Source organism: Crocodylus porosus, unplaced genomic scaffold (genome assembly GCF_001723895.1).
Source record: "Crocodylus porosus isolate Cpor-Errol unplaced genomic scaffold, CroPor_comp1, whole genome shotgun sequence".
NCBI lineage: Eukaryota > Metazoa > Chordata > Crocodylia > Crocodylidae > Crocodylus > Crocodylus porosus.
Window position 1 is genome coordinate 10,619,566 of NW_017728921.1, and position 16,580 is coordinate 10,636,145.

The window sequence follows — 16,580 nt, forward strand, 5'->3', positions numbered from 1 at the left end:
CTCTTCACTGCCTTCTGGCCTAACCTGTGCTTTGCTGTTTCTGGTCAGGTCTGGTGCAGTCCGCAGAGCCAGCAGTACGAGTCCTCTGGGTTTTCCCAAAACTGGTGCTTCCCCTCCTTTCGCTGGAGAGCACGGAGCTGCGTCTGCTCCCAGGAAGTTCTCCTTCGGCGGTGCCAAGCCTTACACACCATCTCCGCAAGGTAAGAGGCCGCCAGCTGATGTGTCTTCTGCTGTGACAAAATGAAATGTGCCCAGTATAGGGAAATGGCACTAGCAGCACTGTTGGCTAGGTTCTCTCCCTGCCCTCTCCACTGGCCAGTGGATGTGCCTTACACTATGCAGGGAGGGCCCCGAATTTTACTAGATCTCTTGCATCTCTTCTGTCTCTACCCCAGTAAGATGGCACTGTTCTGGATGGGGATCCACTGGTGTTCATATTTTCTTCCTCTGTTTTAACCCCAGTTTAATATGGGCTTCTGATCCCATTTCCCAAGTTCCTGCAGGTTCTTCCTTGCTCTTGCCCTGGAGCGGTCTTTTTTTCTTTCCGTGTAACACCTAAGGATGGGGTGGGGAAGCTTTGTGGGTCTGCTTGATGCTTTCTGTATGTGTTGTGTTACTGTATAATACTGCATAAAGCTGTTGATTGTGTCCCCCTTAAAGTTGGAACAATCCCAGAGCAGCCTGGACAGACTGTGATCCCCTCCCCTCTTGGAGCAGAGATGAGAAGCAGGACCCCCATGCCTGGTATGTTAGAACTGTATTGATTTGTCTTCCTCCTCTTTACCCTCCCCCATGAAGCTGCAGTTTGATCCACCAGAAGTGCGCTCCAGAAGGCCCCAGGAAAGGGATTTTCCTTTCTTACCTTCCCAGATGTTTGGTTCAGACAGGAGGTGTTTTGTGGTAAGAAGAGGATTCTTGCCTCCTGCTGTTACTGCCCCTGTGCTTGCCCTGGTATTACCATGTTTAAAATGCCACAAGTTCCTGCTCGCATTGTGGAAATCAGTGGCTTGTGTGTTTGCTGCAACCCAGTAAAACTGAATTCTCCTTTGCCCCCTAACTAAACCCTCCTCAGAAAATCCCCTGCCCAGGAGATTTCACAACATGTGGTTTCACGGCTGCCAAACCCAAGCAAGGATAGCGCGCCCTCTTTTCCAACCACTGCAGTATCGGAAAACATTATTCTGCAGTGCTTACCCTTTCCCCTTCATCACTTGAGTTTAGACCCTGAAAGCCCACAGCCTAATTCAGGCCTCAAAAGTGTTTTGTGGCCGAGAGCAGAGCACAGGCTTGACCTGTCTAAGGTTCCTTTAAGGCTGGCAATGCAGGTCCTGGGCTCAAACCTGCCCCTTGCAGAGAGGGCTCATGTGGTCTGTGTGCTTGGACCCTCTAGGTGCGTCCATGCCCGAGCACTCTGCCCGAGGCATGGGCTCCCGGCTGCACAGTGCCCCCAACCTGTCCGATTTGCATTCCTGCCGGCAGAAGATTACTAAGCAGCACTCGGACCCTCTGGTGGCTCACTTTGGCCATGTCCCAGTCAGCCAGCCCCTGCAGATTCATGGTTTGCAGCATTGCCGGCAGTTGAGGTCCTCACCGAAGCTGTCTGAATTTATGCAGAGAAGCCCTTTACCAACTATCATGGGCTCCCCGACAAAGGTATTGTATGGACCCTGCTTTGGGGTCTCTTGCAGCTCACTCTGGTGGGTTGTTTTGGGGTAAATAACTCTAAATAGATAAAAATGTATTGTATTTGCTAGTAGCTCTTAGTGGGTTCCTTTAAGGGCTGGTCAGTGAACAGCAGGGTTGATTTTCACAGAGGCTGGGATTTGCCTTTCAGGCCTCTCTCCTGGGGTGGCAGTGGAGATGGCAGCCCTGTTAAATCAGTGGCAGCTTGAATAGCTTCCTGCGTGCTGTTGTCAGTGTGGCACAACCTGTGAGCAGCACCGCAAAGATCAAGCATTTTCAGGGGCTGCTTTTCCTCTGGGACTGGGGGAAAGCTCATGGTTTGTAAGCCATGTTTTTGTGGGATCTAGTAGAGGGGAGCACCCCCCACCCTTGACTTGACTTTATTTAAAAACAAAAAACCCAGTGAAAAGCATCAGATCTTTTCTTTGTAGGCCATGCCCCCTTTTGAGTTCCCCAAAACCCCGAGCTCCCAAAACCTCCTCACACTCCTGGCCCACCAGGGAGTCATGGTAGCCCCAGCGCGGAACAAGACTCTGCCGGATCTGAAGGAGATGGGTCACTTCCACTGCCAGCAGACCGGCTTGGGCTTGAGACCTGTGGAAGAGATTAAGGGCAGGTGAGATGTGGTCATGATATCGTGCAGTCGCATATGATCTGGAAGCCTGGCTTTTGGAGGTTGTCTCAGATCTTCCAACAACAAACTGGTATTAGCGGCAGGATAGTGCCCAAGACTTCAGTCACTGAGGATCTGGATTCAGTTGTTTATAGGAGGCTACTTAGATTGCACACACCTGCTGCTAATTTCTGCTGTGAGGGTGGAAGGGTTTCCTATCTAACAAGTGCCTGGAATGGAGATCCTTTTAAGACCCATCATTGGGTTTTTTTCTTCTCACTGGGATTGTTTTGGGGCATGAAGCTGCTGTCACTTCTGTTAGTCTTCCCTCCTGACCCTGTTGTAGGTTGGCGTTGTGGGTCCTCTTGCACATACTGGTTCTGAACAGACCCGCAGCAAGCCAGGTGTTTCCGTTCTGTCTATCCGCATGGATGGGCTTTTGCTCCAACAGAAGGGATTTGCCTCAGTGTCTCCTGAAATAGCAACAAGACCTGAAGGAAACCATTCCCCTATTGGAGCCACAGTTGTAAATGCTTACAGAAAGCAAAGATAGATGGTAGAGCAAGTAGCTGTACCCCCAGCTAGTGGTATCCTGGGGCTTTGTCACTGAGCAGCAAGGAGTATGGGGCCAACAGTAACCACGCTGCGTCATTTAGTGTGCAATGCATGGAAAGCAGAATGGCACAGATTCAGCAAGTTCCTGTTCTCTGCAAACCCCACAACATCCCAGATGTTGCATCCTTGCCCTTCATTTCCTCTTTAGATCTCTGAGTACCGGCAGGCTCACTGACCTACTTCTCAAGGCTGCCTTTGGGGCACAGATCTCGGAAGCTGGCAGCAATGACAGCCTGAACAATGAGAAGCCCATGGAGATAACAGGTAGGGGGAGGGAAATGGGAAGCCCCAGCAGCTTGTTTTAGGCATGTACTGAGGCAGCTTGTACCTTACATATATACATACAGGTAACTTCCTAGCCTTGGCTCAGAAAAGGACCGCAGTATCTGCAAAGTGGGGTAATGGTGTTTGCCTCCTTTTGTTAAAGCTGTTTGTCTATGGCTGAAAAGCACCGGGGGATCATCGTGGATGCCCCTTTTTTCCCCCTTTTGTGAATCATAGGTGTACCATAAAGCACTGAATGCTTTCCTAAGTGAAGCTCAAACATGTATATGGAGGCATGTCACTTGGTGCCTGTCCTGAGAACGGCTGCACTTGGCTGCAGTACCATGTTAGGACCAAACAGCCCCAGTGGTGCACCGTTTTGCCCTTATTTCTGGTCTCATTGGGAGTATTGGCATGCGCTGGTAACACAGAATTGTATAGAAAATTGGTGGGAAAGTCATCAGGTAGTTTTGTGGACAGGAGACTCGGCTTTCTGAGTAACCCCAATTTTAAAAAGCTGCTCATTTTCGCTTTATTTCTGTAGCTCCCTCTGGTGCTTGCGGAGGAAACCTGTACTCTGGTGCTAGGGCTATGGGCTCTGTTAGCCCATCACCAGTGATCTTCACTGTTGGGTCCCCTCCAAGTGGGACAACGCCACCGCAAACCACTAGGACCAGGATGTTTTCAGGTAATGGACCTTTCGGTCTTCTCTGCGTCTGTCTGGGAGATGGTGATGGTTGGTTTTAGTGCTAGGGGGGTCTGTTTCATGCCAATAGGATATTGGCAGCCTAAGAAGGTTTATCGGGACATATTATATTGAACTTCATCTGGCATGAATGTTATTGAGGTCATAACTCGGACTAATGCTAGCACAGTGTAGCTGCTTTTATTGCTGCAAGAGATCGTGTCCAATAGCTGTTTCCAGTGCTGCAGGAGAGCTGTGAACTATTTTTTTTTTTTTTTTTTTTCCCCTTTTTATTTCTGTCTCTCTTTAAGGAATTTTGCCCTTCAGCCTTTCATAGCTGATAGATTAGTGACTGGACTAGATTATCTAGGAGAACCCATCCAGTCCCGTGTCCCAAATGCTAATAGGGAGACTTGCTATACTCAAATCAGTGAAATCCCCTCTACCTTTTTTTTTCCACAAAACACTACCTGTCTAGTACCCTTCTGTCCAAACAAATGTAGTGGTATAATTCCTCATTTCTACTACTGTTTGATACTGTCCTTTTCAGAAAGAAATGAATATATACTTAATATTAAACTGGAGCAGTTGTTGCTGTTATCATTTAAGTCCATTTTACTCGGTCAAGACATTAGGTTTAATTAAGAACTCATTTTCATAGTTGATTGTGGAGACCATCTCTCCCTCCCTCTAGTCCCTCTCCAGTTTTGGGCTGGGGCAGGGGTTGGCACAAATAAAAAGCATCTCTCAGCTTACACGCAAATTGATTACAAAGACCAGAGAATGTAAAGTCTGATCTCTGCAGAGCTTCATGCTGATGGCATGCTTTAGATGGTAAATAGACTCTCCCTATTCAGCATCCTCTGAAGAGGATGCTAAGCCATCCCCAAGCCCCTTCAGTGCAGGCTGCAATATGAGTATTGAGTATTACAGGTAAGGGTGGAGCTTCTAGACCTGCTGGTTATTGTTATTAGGTTTGCTAAACCCATCATGTCTTCTGGTTGACATACAAAGAGGGTGTGTGGGCCTTCTTTGTATGTTGACCAAAAGGAGGAAGGAGGCTCAGAGGTAACAAGATGCCATACAATCTAAATGTTTGAGGAGTCTTCTATATAACCACCTCACACCCCATTAACAGCCACACCAGAGTGCTTGCCTGCATCCTGTTAAAGAAGGGATGTCAAAGATGTGGCCTGCAGTCCCATCCTCCAGCCCCCGGTGCTACCCCTGGGTCTCAGAGTTGACCCACGTGCCAGACCGCAGATGCTGCCTGCACTGACCAGCCCAGGACATGTGCTGCGCACAGCACCCACTTCATGACTGCTGCACGTGCTGTCCGTTCCATGAATGCCCAGTGCCTGCTCGGGCTGACCTGGGACTTCACAGTGCACTGTGCCGCACATGGCACCCACACGGCACACAGCACCCTACCTGGCCAGCTGAGGCAGGTGCTGTGCACAGCACAGGTCCTGCACTGGCTGAAGCAGGTGTCACATGTAGTGCATGTCCCAGACCAACCCTGCAGGAGCGCTGTGGATAGTGCTGTTCTCACTAGTCCAGGACTGATGCAGCATATGCTATGTCTGGCATGGTGGGAAATGGCTCCACAGGCCTGACATGACGTGCGTACTGGTCCCACACCCCTTCTTCAGCCTGTGGGGTCAGATGTTCAACACTCCTGCATTAAAGCTTCTGAAAAGTGTCTTGCAATTACAAAAATATCTGAAACGTGAGATTCTTAGAGCTTGCCCACTTCTTTCCTCCCCCCTCAAAGAACTAGCAACACTCCTTTTGATTCTTTCAGTCTTTGAAGCGTAGCACTCGACCAGTGAAGCTTTAGAGGAAAAGAAACTGAGTATATTTTACATTAGTTACTCAGCTATGAGTTACAAGTCCTGAGTCTTCTGAAGACAGAGAGCAGCAAATCCAGAGAGGAAAGGATGTGCCTTTATTACCCAGAAATTCAGTGATGTTTAGTATTACAGCCAGGTTTAGTGCAAGATGTATTGCAGGGTTAATTATCTCATTATGAATTCATACACATGGGTGCTCCTTTTATTAACACGAAGCCTTTAGACTAAACTTGATGAGGGGGGGACACTGTTTGGACTTGAATGTTTGGCTGAAAGGATTGTGGATAAAGGGAAAAGGATGGGTCACATGGGATGGGGTCACTGGGTTTAGTTCCTGGCCCAGCTTCAGTAGATGATCATGGGCAGGTCACTTAATCTTATCTGTAGCCCTGTTCCCCATCTGCAGGTTGGAGATAATGCCAGCAGCATAGTGCCCTGGCAGGAAAATCTGCCTTGTGTACAAGAGGTTGCCAGTTCCAAATCTGGGCAATCTCTTTGGTGTAACAGGTGATAACTACTGTAGTTCAAGTTAGTAAACTGTGCTGAAGGCTTGGGAATCAAATCCTGCTTGACTGATGAATGATGGGGAAGCTGAGATAATAGCATATGATAGTGTTGGTTGCATGTCCAAGCAACATGCCAAATGGGCTTGGACTTTTATCTGGACACAGTGTCCCAAGCTGTTGTCATCATTAGTGACAGCTGTTTTGGAAGGGATGTTAATCCACCTGTTTCAGAGCCTAGCTCGTGGAGACCAGGATGAAATCTAACTTGACAGGGAGCCAGGTTGTCCCACATCTTCAACTGGGGAGTTCTTGCACCTTCCTCTGGACCACCTTGAGCAAGCACGGGTCAGCAAGTGGGTACTAATGAGATGGGCCCTGGTATGGCAATGCCCTCATCAAAGGGGTGGGGAGCATGATTCCGCTTCTGTGAACAGAGCTTCAGCAAGAACAGTCTAGTGCCATAACTGCTAGATGGCAAATAAGGGACTCATGATTGTGACCGTTGTGTGTGGGGCTTACGTTCTTCGTTTGCGTGTTTGTGGAAGCCCGACACACGTGCTACTTCAGGGTCTCTGTGGTGGAAGGGACAGTCTGCGGCTGTGGCCTAAGCCCAGGGTGTCGCATTGGTTTGGCTCCCTGGGCCAGGTCCAGCCTGCGGACCCTATGGTTGACACTCTTGGTCCAAACAGTGGCTTGACTCCAGTTCTGGCTCCATGGTAATATCCAAGTCATTTCTATCTCTGCTTTCCTTTGCAGTGGGCTCTTCCAGTTCTCTGAGCTCTGGAGGCTCGTGCAGCGGTAGACACGTGATCATGGGAGCTGGTGGGGAAGCTTTGGAAGCACCGTCTAGTCTGCGGTACACTTTTGCCGATCCCATCACGGCTAACCTGGAAGGGGCGGTTACATTCGAGGCCCCGGAGCTGCCCGAGGAGACGCTCATGGAGGTGGGGGCATCCTGGGGACTTACTGGAGGGAGGTGGGGAAGCCCTTCAAAAGCAAGTCTAAAAGCTTAAGCCCTGGATGCTTGCAGCTTATGGTGTCAGGTGCTGAGCATGCATTAACTGAGTTTCAGGAAACTAGTTTACACCCTGTGGCTCGTGAAGTACAATAAGCCAAAAATGAGTCTCGTTGGAGTGGTTTGAAAGACAGAAGAGTGCGGCCTTTTAAGCCTTGAGATTGGTTATTGTTATGACTGAGAGTCTAATTTTACTGTTGCCAAGGCAGTGATATCACAGGCTGGAAATGGCCCTCAAAAGTTGCACGTTACGTTTCGACTGAAAATTGGCTGTTTGTGTGGAAACTTGTTAATCTGTCACTGATGTCTAGCCCAACTCCATCCAGCAAGCTACTAAGCATGTCTCATTACTGCCTTCTGCGTGCACTGGGGACTGGGTCAGCAACACAAAGTCTGGCGAAAAAGTACCTAATAGGAAATGCACTTGACCCCTAACAGGAAAGTCCTGCTGACGAGGGAGTGATTCTGACCTGAAAAGGGAGCTATTGAACCAGTTTTGTAGAGCTGAAAAGTCCCCACCTTTTTCCGCACCCACCACCACAAACTGATCTGAAGGCATAACACACACAGTCCCATGGCCAAAATGCACTTGATCTGTATGTCGGGCTCTCCACTTTCGATAGAGCTGCAGGAGAGACCTAAGACAGTCTCGTATCCATTGAAGATCTTGCAGTCACGTGTCTAAGGCGGCTAACTTGTGATCCCAACATCAAAGACCCTTCTAGCCACCTGTGGAGACCTATGTGCATTGGCTTGACGTTTAAGGTTTGAATTTAAAAAAGAATCAAAATCAAATGTCAAATTTGGTCTGTTGGGTGTGCACTGATTTGCATGCACTGGCTTAACTTTCTTGCCAGGCCATGGGGCTGAGACTAAGAATATCTGTGCCCCATTTTGGATGGGAGTTAATCAAACATCGAACCGCCTTTAAAGAAAGAGCCCTAGAACAATGCAACTGCTTCTCCTCCTGAGGGTCTGCAAGGAGCCTACCTATGGAAATGTCAGCTTCATCTCGTTAATGCTGTGCAGTTTGGCTTCAGATGTCTGCAGTGAGTCATTTCAGTTCAGACATCGTTTCTGCTGAGTGCAGGCTTTCATGATCCGTTTGCATGTCGCAAACCCTTCCTGGCATGAAACCTTTTTGGCGTATTTGTAGCCCCTTGCGTGCCTTGCGGAGCTGTCCAGAATGCAAACCCGGCAAACTTTCCACACAAGCACCTGCTGCTGGGGGCGTTTTGAGAGTGTTGAAATGTTGGCATTTTTAAAGCTCATTCCTGATCCTTAGCCATGTTGTAAAATGTACATAAAAGGTTTTCTTTGAAAAAGTTCCAGCCGGTACAAACAAAATAAAGTCATACTTCTAGGAAGTTGACACAGTGCAGTGGTTTAAAAGAAAATACCCACATGTATTGGAGCCCACAGTAGGAAAGGCTGAATGATGACTGACAGCCGGACTGGAAACTACAGTATATAAAAAAACCAAAAAACTTCCTCTCTATGAGGAAGGACCCATCTGGTAGTGAAGGTGCTAGCTTAGAAGTCAGGAGGCTCCAGGTTCCCTGCTCCACCACAGATTGTGTACGTGACCTGGGACAAGGCGCTTGATCTCACCGTCTCGGTTCCCACTTTTACAGAATTAGGATAATAGCACTTCCCTGCCTTCCAGGGTGTTGAGAAGGTATAGCAACGGAAGTCGCATGAGAACATAAGAGCATCTAATACATGTGATAGAGAGCTGTCCTCTGACACATGCTAATTAGCATGTGTTGGAGCAGACTTGATTAATCAAGTCTGCTGGAGCGTGCCAATTGGCACACGCCAGGATCTTCTGCGTTATGTGTATTCAGTATCCTTGCAGTTTGAAATGGGGCATTTTAACTAAAGCTCATCGAACGAGCGCCCCCACTACCATTTTGAAGTGCGTGACACTGAATACACATGACACTGCAGGAACTTATATTAGAGTGGCTCTTGGAGCCACTAATTAAAGCGCCCTCCCCCTCCACCCCACAGCATGTGTACAGATGCCCATAGTGAGCATTAAACCAATCCTTCTATTGCCCAGGATTACACCTGGTTACCAAGCTTGTGGGATGTGTGGTTTTTGTTTTTTTTATTTTCTTGTGAGGCCTGCCCCAAATCCATACAATAAAGGGTTTTAATCTCTGGCTTTGAGAGAAGAACGGACCCACAAAATAAAACACAGGGCACCTGTTTGCTGTTTTTATATAACTCAGTTGAGAATATTCAAAACGGGCTTTTACAGGAAGTTCTAGTAAGTTATAACCTGTTTTAAAAAAAAAAAAAAAAAAAAGAATGAGAAAACAAGAGATTTCTACAGGTCCTGTGTATAGCCAGTCTTCAGGCTAGTCTGTTTTTGTTCCACCTGTAAATAAGAAGAGCAAATTAAAATCACCTTTATTTAGTAAAAACTTCAACAGCAAAAATTGGGAACGTGTCCCTTTGGTCTGAGCCCACTGCATAGAGAGCCTCTTTCCTCAGCAAAGGGAATTGTGCAGGATCTTACATTTGAGGGCTGCAGTGTCAAAGGCTCCCTCCCCTTTCCTCCCCACTGGCCTAAACAGCCATACAAGCAGCCTCAGTGGAAGTTTACCTTCGCTGCTCTGTTCATGGCATCCGTCCTGCTTTAGGAGTAGCGGGTGACCTCGGCTGAGGGACTGTGCCCACCCACATGGGAAGACCCCAGCATGTGCAATTTGAGAGTTGATGGCCTGGCGTGAGACCGCCAACTTGTGTTTGTGTATTGTATCTGTGTAAGAGTTCAGGGTAGTGATTTCTGCCTCTTTAAAAACCCACTGCCATGCCATACGCACCCTCTTGTCCTTGCTTCAGTGGCAGAGAGCAGAGCTGGCCCTATGGCACACCGAACCTTTCCCTCCTCTTCGATGAATTCCCCGGCAGTTGCATGGACTGGTGAAGGCCTGTTAATGTCTGCTAGCAGGGCTCACCAGCTTTTCTCGGAAATGGCTTTAAACTTCTGGCCTGAGGCTGTCTCTCTGCTCCTGTAATGTGCAGGAGGACCTGGTGATATCTGGGCTTTGATCTAAGCCTGCCCAGGACTACACTTCATTCCTAAACGGAGTAGTAGCTCCCTCTTAGAATAACAGCCTCAGCTTCTGTGGCGTCATGACCCCTGCGGTGACGAGCCCCTTAAGGCGCTGGCAACGCGCCTGCCCTCCTGCTGTAGCAGGCTCTGCTTGTAACATCCGTGTTGGCGTTTCCCTCCGCAGCAAGAGCACACAGACATCCTGCGCAGCCTGCGCTTCACGCTGGCCTTTGTCCACTACGTGATGGAAATTGCTGCGCTCAAAGGCAGCACCAGCGAGATGAGCAGCTCGGTGGCTTCTGAGTACCAGCTGCAGGAGAGCGTGGTGGCAGACCAAATCAGCCTTCTCAGCAGGGAGTGGAGGTGAGGCCTGGGAAGAGAGCTCTTGGCTACCTTGACCTTTTGCTAAGGCCGCCGTAGCTGTTATGGATTGATCCTTTCCCCCTGCTCCCAGTGTGTGTGTGTGTGTGTGTGTGTGTGTGTTCGTGTTCGTTCTGGAAAGTGCTCTGGGACACATGTGCTATAAGTACACCAGCCCATTGATCTGTTTGCTCTGCAATGTGCTTTGTTCATAGCTATGCAGAGCAGCTGGTGCTGTACCTGAAAGTAGCAGAACTGCTGTCCTCTGGCTTGCAGACAGCCATTGAGCAGATCAAGGCAGGCAAGCTGTGCCTCTCATCCACTGTCAAGCAAGGTAAGAGCGCTGGGGGCCCAGGACAAAGGATGACACTGGTGTTTTTTCAAGCACGCAAACTGTGAAAGGTGCTCAGGTGAGGCTGCAGAGCCCCTCTGGCCACTCCCGTTACCAGTTGCTTTAGCAGTAATGGTTCTGAGTGAGCAGGGATCTGGCCTTCATGTGTGCACATCCCTATTGCCCACATTACCCCTCCACACTGTACACCCAGCGCGCCAAATAAACTTTGGATAGTTGGCAGCCCTTGCAAAGATATAACCTGCTTCCATGGTTGAAGGCTCTGGAAGAGCAGCTGTTACATGTGCACACAGCCCTCTCCCCCCACCCCGGGACATTTACATGTCCTGTAGCCACAAGCTCTGCTGGCGATTTTTATGGTTTTATTTTTTTCACATAAAAGCAGCAAAAGACCAGTAAGTAAAGTACCTAATGGCAATGCAGCAAATCTTTATTTGTTACCTTACTAAAGTGTTCCATTTAATTCTGACCTGCGTTTCTGTCCGTCATGAAAGGTGACTGCAATTCAGCCACCAATAAAAAGCTAATGTGTCTTTTACTGCTATTGGGACACAAGTGGAGAGTGTCTTCCAAAGGCGCAAAGGAGAATTAAATGCCAGTGGCCTTCTGCATACACACATCCAATCCCTGCAGGTTGCTTTCTTTGCCACCCCCTCATTCCATTAGTTCAGGGTTTGTTACCCTGTAGCCCATGGATCTGAGGCTGTGAGCTTATGAACTGCCTAGCATTTCTGTTAAGCATTTGGTGTCAAGGAGGGACATCTTTCCACTCCTGACAGGAACAGAGCTAGGGCAGTGCAGGGTTAATGTCTATTAGCCAGCAGTTTACAGACTTCCTTTTGCAGCAGGCACCATGTAGGACAGAAATATTTGTGTTGGCTTCCAGCGCATGAAAAAACTGACGGGATCCTGGAATCACATAGGATCCAGTTCTGCAAATCTTGACTCAGAACAAGTAACTCACAGGGGTGAACCCATTGTAAGGCTTGTCATCATCCACATCAAGAGAAACTTCTCTCTGCAGGTTCAGTTTACATCAAGTTCCAGTTGGTGCTGCCTTGCGAATCCTCCCAGTTGCCCTTACCTGAGTCTTTGCGCTTCTCTATACCAGCTGCTTAAGTATAAATGCTGTGGGTTGCACACCTGGTGTACTCTTAACAGGGCTTGCTCAGCAGTGTGAGTCCTCTGTTGGCAATGGTGGGGTTTTTCAAGTGAAAGAAGCAGAGGGCCAGGAAGTAAAATACCTAATGGCAATGCAGGAAGTAATTCATTTGTTGCCCTATTATGGCTTTCCATTTAATTCTGACAGTTTCTGTCCATCATGAAAGGTGACTGCAATTCAGTCACCAATAAAAACATATCGTCTCTTTTACTGCTGTTGGGAAACAAGTGGGGAGCACAAAGGACAATTAGATGCTCAATTTCCATGGGTTCTTGATAGGCATTGATCACATAACTGTAATTGTGCCTTTGGGAAAGGTGGTGTGGATAGTTATAAGAGCACTCGTAGAACAGCCTGAAGCAGGGATGAGCAAAATATCCAGGAGACTGGATCCGGCCTGTGGCGCTCCACATGGAGCCATGCCCTGCCTGCTCGTACTGGGGCAGCCTGTGCCAGGCTCCTGCCAGCCCAGGCCCTGGCCAGTGCTCAGCTTGTGCTGGGGCTGTACCCAGTGTGGCTGTGGCTGGGTGCTGCCCTGCACCCCCTGCCACTAGCTGTGGCTCCTGCTTTTGATCTTGCCCCTGCCATGCTGTACTGTGGTGGGCAAGCAGTTTCAGCTGGGAAGCTCCTACCACAGTCTGAGGCTGCAGCTGCCTTCTGCTGGAAAGCAGCCAGGATTGGGAGCCAAAGCTGGAGGTCTGCATGCTTCCTAGGAGCAGCTCAGCGTGGTGGGGCAAAGGGTGCAGAGCACTACCCAGCTGCAGCTGCACTGGGAACAGCCCCTTGGAAGCTGCTCCTGCCCCTGGTGCACTACCACGCTGTTCTGGGCAGGCAGGCAAGCAGCTTCAGCCGGGTGGCTCCTGCCCCAGCACCGGGGCTCCAGCTTCAGCTTTTGGCCATCTTCTCAGGAACTGGAGCCAGAGCCCCGTGTGCTGGAGCTGGAACATCTTCTAGTGAGCGGTTCCAAGGGTGGCTTTAGCCAGCCGGGCAATGCTCTGCACCCTCCACCTCCAGCAGCAGCTCCTCCTCCTCGCTCCTACCACGCTGCACCATGCCACTCCCAGCAGGGCTGTGGGGCTCCAGTTCCAGATCCCGGTAGTGATGGTGGGGGGCGTGCAAAGCAGCACCCAAGCGGCTGTGAGCACTGGCAGGAGCACAGCATGGGCTGCCCTGGTGTGAACAGGTGGGGCTCAGCCCCACGTGGATCACTATGGGGGTAGTGTGGACCGCGCTGCCCAGGGCAGCTCTGCTGCACATGCCCTCTGCCCCCTCCCTCCCCTTACCCACTGCAGGGTCCTGGGACCTAGCACACAGGCAGCGCCCCCAGATGCACACACATGTGCCCACACACACCCAAAGGGCAAGAGTGCATGATCCCAGTCTCTCCCATTCCATTGCTGAGCACTGCTCCCACCCACCCACAGCCCCATAGTGAATTTTGGTGAGTTGTTGGGAGGAGAGGGTGTGTGGCGATGCTGACCTGGCTCGCAACACCTGATCAAGACTCCCTATGTGGCCCTCGGGCCCAAATAATTGTGCAACCCTGGCTTAAAGCCTTGTTGTGACTAGGGGAAACGAAACCAGCTCCGGAGCCAGGTTGCACTAGAGCCATGTGTTGGTGTCGTCATGTCTCATTGCCAAAGCCTGTATTGGTAATGCAGGTATTTCACAGCTGCTGTGTTGCCAGATAGCTGACTCTGCTTTAAGAGGAAACGTAATGTCTTTGCGGTGCTCTTCCCTCCTGCTCTCTGTGCACAGGACCCTGGGAACGGGAAATTGAAACAAGGCATTTGTTTTCCTTTCACCCTAGTTGTGAGGAAGCTGAACGAGCTGTATAAATCTAGCGTGTCCTCCTGTCATTGCCTGAACATGAGACTCCAGAGGTTCTTCTTGGATAAACAGAAGCTCATGGATCGAATCAACAGCATCACAGCAGAGAAGCTCATCTTCAGCTACGCTGTGCAGATGGTAAAGATCATGCAGCCCTTTGGAGTAAGGTCTAGATCAGGGGTGGGCAAAATGCAGCCCGGGGGCCGGATGTAGCCTGCCAGGACATTCTATGTGACCCGCTGGGCCCCTAAAAAATTTAGAAAATTAATATTAATCTGCCCTGGGCTGCCTGTCATGCAGCCCTCGATGGCTTGCAGAAACTCAGTAAGCAGCCCTCTTCCCAAAATAATTGCCCGCCCCTGTAGATGGCTTTGTAGCTAAGGATGGCTTGTTAATGGCTTGCAGTGAGGTGCTCGGGAGGACTGTTTAATGTCTGGCTGTTGGGTGTCCTTCACTGGGTGTGGAAAGAGCTGAGAAGGGTCATGTGCAATCAGGTGAATGTGATGGAAGGGTGTCTGGCTTCTTTGCCAGTATTGCTCCTTGGCATAACCTCTCGGGTGGGCTCTTGCCGGCAGGTGCAGTCTGCAGCCCTGGATGAGATGTTTCATCACAGAGAGGATTGCGCGCAGAGGTATCACAAGGCTCTGCTGCTGATGGAGGGGCTCCTGAATATCATCACCGAGCAGGGGGACATTGAAAACATTAATAAATGTGAGCAGCTATTCATTCAAGTTCCTTCCAGCGCATGGATACGCTTCACACTCTGTGGGTCGAGGGCTGTGCTACACGGGGTCCTATGGCCAGGGCTTCATTCTTATGGATCCATCAGAGACCTCCTTAATCCCTCCTTTGGCTCTTAATTGCCAGGTTATGGCACAGCAAAACCCAGGTGTGCGGTTCCCTGCTCTGGGCCATCTTCCTATCTTACAAAAAGACTGCCAAGGTTTGAACACAGCCCTTGGCTGTGTGAAAGATCTTGCACAGGGAAATGCACTGGCAGCAGCTAAGGCTTGGATTTGGTTCCTATCTGGGATCATTAATTTGATTACACAGGCTACTAGGGAAAGTGAAACAGCAGTGTGATGGTTGTGCAGCCCTGTAAGCGCCCAGGCAGGTCTAGCTAGCATTTTGGTAGCCCTTTCTTCAATTCCATCCCCTACCCTCAGGCACAGAGGTCCTTGAGGTGGTGCCAGTCGACAGTTTTCATAAGCAGTTGACTTCTGTATCCATGAAGCCTGATCTCTGCTCCCCTTCCTGCCCCACCCCTACCTTTCCCTCTGAGTCCTGGAGAAAACAAGAGGTCCTGTTAGTTTTCCCATCCAGTGACCAACAGTCCTCTCCGTGTTAGCTGTGCCAGGCATTCACTTCCTTGGCAGCTTCCCTCTGTTCTTGTGAGCAGGCATCGCCTCCCACTGCCTCTCCCGCAAGCTACATACAGTGATGTAGTGTTGTGTCTAAAGTGCTGATAGAGCGCAGGTTGAGATTGTGTTCTCCCTGCCCCCTTCCAGCGGGGATTTGGTTACCGTTGTCTGTTTAAATTGCTGTAGAACAGTGATGACCAACCTTTTGACCCTGCAGGCAAGATGATCAATGCTAGGTTGGCCCATGGGCCTGATCCCAATGCATGGGGCCTGAAATTTTTGGTAGCGGGGATGCAGCAGCAGTGTTAATTGCCACTGCTCCCCTGCCCCCAGTGCTTCAGACCCATGGGGAGCCCCTCAGGTGGATGAAATGGCTCCACGCCTGGGGCTTGAGCACTCTTGCTGTAGACTTCTTAATCCACGATGCATGACTGCACTGTGCAAGGTGCTATACAGACACAAGACAAAAATTGTCCCCACTCTACTGAAGACAAGAGATGAGATGGATGCAGACGGTATCTCAGGTGACAGTGAGATAATACTGATCAGCATGATACACAGGCCATGACCAGTGTGATTTTGAGAGGAGAGCAGTTTTACTATTGACATACACCACTCCAACTTGCATAGCTACACTCCATTGATTTTTAGTGGTGAACTTGGGTCCTTTCTGAAAGGTTGAAGCTGGTGTCAGGATCACTGCCCAAAGCTTTGTGCCCCAAAATCTAGTGATTCCTATTCTCAACTTCTCCCTTAAGGGAAGCTGTTAACTCATCAGCTAAGGATCTGATGCATTGTCTCCTGCCAGTATTGTGTAAGCTGACCATTGCTGGGGGAACAAGAGATTCATTTTCCCTTGGTGTCTCTCCCGCACAGGTAAATCGTGTATTGAACGCAGACTATCTGCTCTGTTATCGGGGATCTGCGCCTGATTTCAACCCGGCTGCTCTCCACGCGCCTTGCCCCAGCTGTTCACATTCACGTTCCGCTCGTTTGCTGCAGCAATGGAGAGAGACCTTGGCTGTGGAAGACAAATTGCTTGATCCTCTTCTGTGTTGTTTTCAGGAAGGTTTTTCCCCAGACAGGATTTGGATTCCCTCTTGGGGAATTACAGGAGCATTAAGCGCAAACCGTTCTCAACGTAAAGACTGGGTGAGGATGTAGCAGAGACATATTGGGAGGGATTTCCCCTCGCGTGGTGGAGGGGAACAAGG

General features: G+C 49.7%; 1 protein-coding gene across 1 annotated transcript in view; it reads left to right on the forward strand.

Moving 5' to 3' along the window:
- ULK1 (unc-51 like autophagy activating kinase 1) overlaps positions 1–16,375 on the forward strand; it is an 85,528-nt gene extending 69,153 nt beyond the window's left edge. Inside the window, exons 15-26 of the mRNA XM_019539392.1 lie at positions 49–200; positions 661–744; positions 1,391–1,653; positions 2,115–2,299; positions 3,060–3,175; positions 3,720–3,863; positions 6,976–7,163; positions 10,486–10,664; positions 10,877–10,995; positions 13,986–14,143; positions 14,581–14,716; positions 16,243–16,375. Coding sequence (XP_019394937.1) covers positions 49–200; positions 661–744; positions 1,391–1,653; positions 2,115–2,299; positions 3,060–3,175; positions 3,720–3,863; positions 6,976–7,163; positions 10,486–10,664; positions 10,877–10,995; positions 13,986–14,143; positions 14,581–14,716; positions 16,243–16,298 — 1,780 coding nt within the window. The 3' untranslated portion in view covers positions 16,299–16,375. The remainder of the gene's footprint in view (positions 1–48; positions 201–660; positions 745–1,390; positions 1,654–2,114; positions 2,300–3,059; positions 3,176–3,719; positions 3,864–6,975; positions 7,164–10,485; positions 10,665–10,876; positions 10,996–13,985; positions 14,144–14,580; positions 14,717–16,242) is intronic.
- The last annotated feature ends 205 nt before the right edge of the window (positions 16,376–16,580 follow it).